The 8,392-nt window shown below is 39.8% G+C and overlaps 1 protein-coding gene across 3 annotated transcripts in view; it reads left to right on the top strand.

Moving 5' to 3' along the window:
- The window catches only part of DHX9 (DExH-box helicase 9), a 42,406-nt gene extending 36,718 nt beyond the window's left edge, over positions 1-5,688 (top strand). For all 3 annotated transcript variants that reach the window (XM_066361690.1, XM_066361691.1, XM_066361692.1), the window contains 4 exons: positions 1,330-1,559; positions 1,727-1,842; positions 2,549-2,749; positions 4,855-5,688. In XM_066361690.1, coding sequence (XP_066217787.1) covers positions 1,330-1,559; positions 1,727-1,842; positions 2,549-2,749; positions 4,855-5,239 — 932 coding nt within the window. In that variant the 3' untranslated portion in view covers positions 5,240-5,688. The remainder of the gene's footprint in view (positions 1-1,329; positions 1,560-1,726; positions 1,843-2,548; positions 2,750-4,854) is intronic.
- The last annotated feature ends 2,704 nt before the right edge of the window (positions 5,689-8,392 follow it).

An 8,392-nucleotide genomic window follows, 5' to 3' on the forward strand; every position in this document is an offset into this window, starting at 1 on the left:
AAGGGACTTTTGTGTGGTACCCCCATTGACAGTGCCGTCTATCTTTGCTTCAGACTTTGACCCAGTGGTTTTTCTGTGTTCCCAGCTATTCTTGGAACTGTGCTAGGGATCAGTTTTTCACATTCATTTACAAAAGCAAGCAAAAGGCTGTGGTGCTCACATTATAATGTAGAGATACATGATAATAGATGATTTAAAATTGTGCTACTTTGGGATTTTTTTAAAAGAGCACTGGTCTAGCTTTCAGTCCTCTGGAATAAGCTGTTCAATAACCTCAAATAGTAGTCTATGAAGTGATTTTATCAGTCTGCCCTTGTGTTTATTTTTGACGTGAAGTAAACAACCATGCTACATGTTGATGTTTATATCTTCATGTGAACTTGAGCTCTTGTGCTTTTCTTCTTTAACTAGTTATAATAAACAAGTTGTTCCCCATACCGTTGAGAACTGGAACATAGAACCACAAGTAGGACCTGTTAGAGAAGGCAGGATGGCAAGTTTTAAAAGGATACGAACGACACTAAACAAGATAGTTTTCGTATGTTGTAAACTGACTAAATTGGTAATTTTTATTGAAATCGGAGGAAAGGGAAGAGCATTTTTTATGATAGAATTTTCACAACATTCATGAGATGCAGATATGATTACCACATGTTATCAATGAGGAAACTGACATAGATGTTTCAGCTCCTTGTTCAAACTCATTTAGTTAGAAGGTTTTCCAGACCAGAATTCAGGTTTGTCTAGAGCCCAGATGGCTAGTGGGCGGGAGGGACCAGGTTGACCAGCACTGCAAAAGTGGGCAGTTTATATAAAAAGGTTCGCCATCACGGGTCTAGAGCAAACTTATATCCATGCTGCTTGCACTTCGCAGTCATACTTTCCCAATAGGAGGAAGTCCCAGGGTGTGGTCTGAGGGGAGGAACATCTGCGTCGTTCCCTGGACTCCCCTCAGATGGCCTCTGTGTCCTCCTGAGGAGACTGTGTTAACATTAGAAGTACTTTGGTCCTGTCACTCTGACTCTTATTCTGAAAACGGATAATTAATAGGGTTTTTTCTTTCTTTAAGTAATTTCTCCTTATGTTATGATTGAGTCTGTAAGAATATACTGGCATTTTAGCTCTCTTATTATGGAAACTCAGCAGAATTTCTTGTTGAACTTAATCTGGGTGTAAGAATTTTGAGAAGCAAGGAGGAAGTGAGGCAGATTATTTGAAAAAAGAGGATGGAGGAGAAGTCCATTCTAATTCTCTTAAATAGTTTGCATGTACTGTTTGGAATACCTAAATATCTGATTTTTTTTTTCTTTACCCCATTCCTCTTGACAGCTTGTTTGTTGACACAAGTGTTTACTAACACCGGACCAGATAATAACTTGGATGTTGTTATCTCTCTTCTGGCCTTTGGGGTGTACCCCAACGTATGCTATCATAAGGAAAAGAGAAAGATTCTCACCACTGAAGGGCGTAACGCACTTATCCACAAGTCGTCTGTTAACTGTCCTTTCAGCAGCCAAGACATGAAGTACCCATCTCCCTTCTTTGTATTTGGTGAAAAGGTAAGAAAAGATTAGAAGAGTTTAGGTTGAAAATTCAAATTGTCCATACTTATTAATATGCAGTGGGAACATGAGTTTTGAAATTCAAAGCATCATTCATTATTATATAGCTGCTGGTTGACAGTGGAATGTCAACTCTTACCTCTTGCCTCTTTGTCTATCTGCAGATTCGAACCCGGGCCATCTCTGCTAAAGGCATGACCTTAGTCACCCCACTGCAGCTGCTGCTCTTTGCCTCCAAGAAAGTCCAGTCCGATGGGCAGCTTATGGTTGTTGATGACTGGTATGGATTTTCAGATAAGGGCTCCAAAGAGAGGTCTGAGAATTGAGATAAAATTTAGCTGCCAATCTAACTTAATTTATAAAACATGGCAGAATTTGGTGGCACAAATGAGATGCTTCCAACTTGGTCATTCTCTTCCTTCCCTTTGATTTGTACTCGGTAGTAAGTTTTAAATCGACTGCACCAATAAGAGCAAATGTGTCCTATAGGCATCTGTCAACATGAGTACTCTACTAGGGAATTAGCATCACACTGGAGCCTGGGTACCTCTTTCATGTACTCTGTAATTTGGTTAGAGATGAAGGGTAAGCATATAGTAAGCACTTGGCAAAAATGAAATAGAACTTAATGAACAGTTATTAGGCTCAGCCATATTCTTGAAAACACCAGTATCAACAACCTGAATTCTTAGTCTTTAATTGGAGGCTGAGTGATCTGTATTGCTAATGGGATTGGGCTTGATAAGCTTTGTGGTTGACAACAACTGCCAACCCCCTGCGGTGAATTTGATGACTTTTCAGACGTTACTGTTTCTCTTCGTGTCTGTGTTTGCCTATGTCACAGGGGGATGCAATATGGTATTTGAAAGTATTGGTACTTGGTAAGAAATTAAATTTATTCCATCACTTTACATGTGTGAAGTTGAGTGATAATCGTCTTTTTCTATGTATTTCTTCTCATTGTTTAAATCATTTTTCTCTTTTAGGATCAGGCTGCAGATGTCTCATGAAGCAGCTGCCTGCATCACTGCTCTCCGGGCAGCCATGGAGGCGCTGGTTGTTGAGGTAACCAAACAGCCTGATATTATCAGCCAGCTGGACCCCGTGAACGAACGGATGCTGAACATGATCCGCCAGATCTCTAGGCCCTCGGCTGCTGGCATCAGCCTTATGATAGGCACTGCACGGTGAGTACACAGTAACTTCTGTTCCGGGTAAGCAGAGAGTAGTGATCTTACAATGGCCTCAAATTCCCAGTTTGTTGGTAGAGGCCTTGTTATTTAAAATTCTAGATATACACTGAATATGGCATTTAATTCTTGATTACCACACTGAAAATAAGGCTATTTACTTGTGTCTGTGTTAATAATCTTTTAAATCAGTACATGTTAGAGATTAAAGTGCATACAGGCATATTGTTGCTTTGGTTCCAGACCGCAGTACAGCGAGTCCCATGGATTTTTGGTTTCCCGATGCATATAAATGTTATGTTTACAGTAAAAGTGGGCTTACAGTTGTAGGGAAGATAACACAGTAATTAACAAATAATAATACAAAATTAAACTGTTACTTGCATACTCAACTGTAAACCTACTTTTGCCTCACCCTGTATACTGTATGTAGTCTGTTGAGTGTGCAATAGCATTATGTGAGTTTATCTAGGGAAATAGAAGAACATGAATATCTTAAGTGTGTAATTTTTTTTAAATTCTTAAATGTTTTATTTGCTTTTTTTCTACCTTTTAATTAATTTTTTGCCCACAACTTTTGAAAATAGCTGATATCTGCAGAAAAAGTGAGCATCTAAATAATTTATTAACTTAGGTTCACTGATTAGTCAGATTTTTGTGACACATGATTTCATGTATACATATTACGTACACGCTTTTTTTGTTAAATCATTTGTGACTGAGTTGCAGCCATTGTCACATTTTACATCAATATAATCCATATATCTTTTAAGAACATAGCAACAATAACGTGGTCACACCCCAGAAATTTAAGTTATAGTAACACTAATGTACAAGCTAACTAAAACAAATACTTCTAGTTATAAGCTGTTATAATTTTAACGTATAAAACTGTGTGCTTTATGGGTTCTGGTTTCTCATTTTGGCTATAACTGAGTATTTTAAAATTTATTACTTAAACACATAGTAGTTAGTATGTGCCAAGCACTGCGCTGAGTGCTTTCCTGGTTTTACCTTGTTAGTATTTGATCTACCTATGGTGTACATAAGTCATTATTTCCTCTAATACATGCATAAAGAAACTAGGCAAGAGAAGTAAAAAATCCAAGGTTGTGCAACTAGTGAATGGGAAAGCTGAGTTCAAAGGCAGTATGGCTCCTGAAAACAGTGCTCTCGTTTATGATGCTAAACAGGTGACCCTTGAACAATAATGGGCTTAAACTGCATGGGTCCTCTTATAACGTGGGGTTTTTCCAAATGAATATATAGTCAGCCCTCCATATCCCTGGGTTTCATATCCAAGGATTCAATCAACTGCTGATTGGAAACCGTATATCTGATCTACAGTTGAGAATACACACATGCAGAGAGCTGGTTGGGTGCATTGTTGTACACCATTTTATGTAAGGGACTTGAGCATCTGTGGATTTGGATTTCTGAGGGGGAAGGGGTCCTGGAACAAATGCCCCACAGATACTAAGGGAAAGCTGAAGGTTTTGTTTTTTGTTTTTTGTTTATTTTAATGGGGTGACATTGATAAATCAGGGTACATATGTTCAGAGAACATCTCTAGGTTATTTTAACATTCGATTATGCTGCATTCCTATCACCCAAAGTCCAATTGTCTTCCATCACCTTCTAACTGGTTTTCTTTGTGCCCCTCCCCTCCCCTAACCCCCTCCCTCTCCTCCTCCCCACCCTGTAACCCTCACACTCTTGTCCATGTCTCTGAGTCTCATTTTTATGTCCCACCTATGTATGGAATCATATAGTTCTTAGTTTTTTCTGATTTACTTATTTCGCTCAGTATAATGTTATCAAGGTCCATCCATGTTGTTGTAAATGATCCGATGTCATCATTTCTTATGGATGAGTAGTATTCCATAGTATATATGCACCAAAGCTTTTTAATCCACTCGTCCACTGACAGACACTTGGGCTGTTTCCAGATCTTCGCTATTGTGAACAATGCTGCCATAAACATGGGGCTCTATTCCCTTTATGCATTATATTTTCAAATATGACTAAATGTTTATGTTTTGTGACTAGTTTAGAAGTATTAAGGGTGCTTTGTTAAAAAGGTGGCTTTGTGCTTTCTGTAGGTATGGAGATGGTCCACGTCCTCCCAAGATGGCCCGATATGACAATGGAGGCGGCTATAGAAGGGGAGGCTCTAGTTATGGCAGTGGCGGTTATGGCAGCGGAGGCTACGGAGTTGGTGGAGGCTACGGAGGTGGCGGAGGCTATGGAGGTGGCGGAGGCTATGGTGGCGGCCCCAGCTCCTATCGGGGAGGCTATGGTGGAGGTGGTGGTGGCGGGGGTTATAGAGGAGGTTCCCCAGGTGGCTACAGAGGCGGTGGGGGAGGAGACTTCAGAGGGTCCAGTGGAGGGGGCTACAGAGGATCAGGGGGATTCCAGCGAGGAGGTGGCAGAGGGGGCTATGGGGGTGGCTACTTTGGGCAAGGAAGAGGGGGTGGTGGCTATTGAAGCTTGGCTGTGTTGAGGCCAGTTCATAGACAGTAAGCAAAAAATGCATGCTCCGTATTTTCCCAAGTTGTTTATTTGTTGTTAATAAGTAAACCCATTTTTCACCTAGCCTTTGGCTCATAGTTTAAGAAAACCAAGCATAGATAGATACATTAGTGGTTTTGTTTGTATTATGTAAAATATAACTATCTGTCGTAAAAGTACCCCAGTTTTGTTTTTTCTTTTTAGTTTAATTCAATAGAAAATAAAGTAGTACACTAAATATAGACAGTGTAGTTATTGATTCTACACAGAATAATTTTACAATGCTAGTTACATCTGTTATTTTAAAACCTCAGAGGAAAAACTGTACTGTTCAAAAGTATACCAAGTGATAATGTTTATAGTAGAATAATTAGCCTTGGAATGGAATTGTTATTCTTGTAATAAATACTGGCTAGTACACAGTTCACATGGATCTTTGCATCTGAATAAGACTTTTGATGTAGGGCTGAACATTTTGGCTTTTTCTCATTCTTTGTTTTTGAAAAATCTAAGGTCAAGTTCAGCTTTCTCATTTCTAAGTTCGTTTCCGGTGTAAAACTTAATTTAAAATTAATTTTAATTACAATTAAAAATTAACCCATAAACCTCGTGAATAAAGTTTATATTATTTAGGCAAAGAATTAAGGAAAATTTCACCAATGCATAAAGTTTGTATATTTGACAATAAACTGCCTACATTAACATACAAGTATCTCAAAGGGTATTTGTTAGCTAGTTTATTTTAGTAGAGATGTGTATACAACATTTATAATACCTTACAGTCTTAAGTGTATCACGTGACCGAGACAAGCATCAAGAGTAAGTCTTAGACGGATGTAACAGAGGGAATCTGGTCATTTTTTAAAAATAAAACATCGTTCAGACTTAAATAAATATAAATAAAACGGAAATAATTTATTTATTCTTTCTCTGCGGACTGGTACCAAATGGCCCACGAACTGGTACCGGTCCATGGCCTGGGGGTTGGGGACCACTGCTTTAGATCACTTTCAGGAATTACAGTTGATGAGCCAATTGCTCCAATCTATTTACCGACTCAAATTTATCTCCAACTGAGATTTTCTTTCTGAGCATCGGAATGCTACAAACATTTCTGCTTAGCTGTCCTATTGAAATTGGGGGGAAAAAATACAGTTGACCCTTGAGTAACACAGGTCAGGAATGCCAACCCCTCACATAGAAATTTTACTTAAAATTTCAGTTGTCTCAGTATTCACAGGGAATTGGTTCTATGACACCCTCCTAGAAGAATCCTAGCATTTCCATCCTCTATAACTAATGAAATGTTCTTAGAACTTCTGGATGGTGTGTCTCACTTGAGTCTTCTGCATAGGCAGAGACTCGTTAGGAGCATTCTTTTTAACTATTGAGCAGTTATTAGTGGCAATGCACAGTATAGCACAGGATGTAATGGTTACTCAGACCCAGATGAGTGTACAAATGAGATGACAGAAATGTGGAACCATCTCCATTAGGTACTAAGTTTGAATTTCTTTTAAATGTACACAAGCTATGCATTGTATATCTGGTCTTGGTGGAGTAAACTTATTAAATTCCATTTGAGTAGTAGAATTAGGATTTCTTTTCCCTTAACCTGGAAAAGTGGTTAAGGTAAGCAATGACCAGAATAGTCCCCCTCACCCCCAGTAAGATGTCCACATCCTAATCCCTGGAACCTGTGAATTACCAATTTTATGTGACACAAAGAACTTCACAGATGTGATTCAAGTTAAGGATCTTGAGCCTGACCAAGTGGTGGCACAGTGGATGGATAGAGCATTGGCCTGGGATGCAGAAGACCCAGGTTCAAAACCCTGAGGTTGTAGGTTTGAGTGCGGGCTCATGCAGCTTGATCATGGGACCATAGACGTGACCCCATGGTTGCTGGCTTAAGCCCAAGGTCACTGGCCTGAACAAGGGGTCACTGGCTCTGCTGGAACCCCCCACCCCCCAGTCAAGGCACGTATGAGAAAACAGTCAGTGAACAACTAAGGTGCCACAACTATGACTTGATACCTCTTTCATTGCTCTCCCTGTCTGCTCCCCCAACCCCCCCTCCCCAACACACACTAAAATAAAGTTAAGGACCTTGAGATGGGGAAATTATCCTGGATGGTCCGGGTGGGTTCAATCTAACTGTATAAGTAGAAGAGGGAGACAAACAGGTCAGGGAGATGAGACTGAAGAGCTGGCAGGGAAATCAAAGCACGAAAGGGACTCAACCCATTGTTGCTGGCATTGGAGCTGGTAAAAGGGGGCCAAAACCCAAGGGATGCAGTTGGCCACTGGAGGCAGGAACAGCCCTTAGCTGAAACATCTCAACCCTCAAACTGCAAGGAACTGAGTTCTGTCCACACCCGAAAACAAATCCTCCCTTAAAGCATCCAGAAAGGAACAACCCTGTCAACACATTGATTTAGCCCAATGGGACCCATGTCAGACTTTCACCTATGGAACTAAGATAATGTTCAAGCCTCTGAATTTGTGGTAATTTGTTAATGAGAGAAAAGGTAGGTGTGGGAAGGTCAAGGAGGGACATAAAACAATCTATGAAAGATCAAATTTCTTAGAAAATCTTAATGCTTTGTGCGTGCTTTAGGAATATGAGAATAGGAGAAAACTGTTCCAAAGGGGGAAAGCAATTGGAAACCAATGGCAGCAACAGAACAGAGGCCGATGGCCAATGAGGGAGCCGTCTGCTCACACTCAAAAGATCTACTTGTCTATCACCTACACTTACTGAAGCCAAAAATGGAGGTCAAGGAAGAGGCCTGGAAAGGAAAATCCCCACTCTTACAGCTCATTAAATTCGTTATGGAATGATTGTTCTTGTTACAGCCTCCATGGAAGATCCCTGAAATTGTCTTTTTTCACCCACCTAAAAAGACCTTATGTGTTTTATTTTTTTTAAAAAAGGACTCTTCAAACACTGCAGAAAAACTATGCCTTATTCAACTCAGCCTCAAAAAATTCCTTATGGTGACAGTTTCACCTTGGCTAGGTACAGGTAACAAAGTAAAAGACAAATTGAGGAAGGAAAAGTATTTGAGTCTGAGTGTATTTCCTTTCATATCCTGAAGTCAATATAAATTCACTTTATAAGAAGAA

Source organism: Saccopteryx leptura, chromosome 2 (assembly GCF_036850995.1).
Source record: "Saccopteryx leptura isolate mSacLep1 chromosome 2, mSacLep1_pri_phased_curated, whole genome shotgun sequence".
NCBI classification, from domain to species: Eukaryota; Metazoa; Chordata; class Mammalia; order Chiroptera; family Emballonuridae; genus Saccopteryx; species Saccopteryx leptura.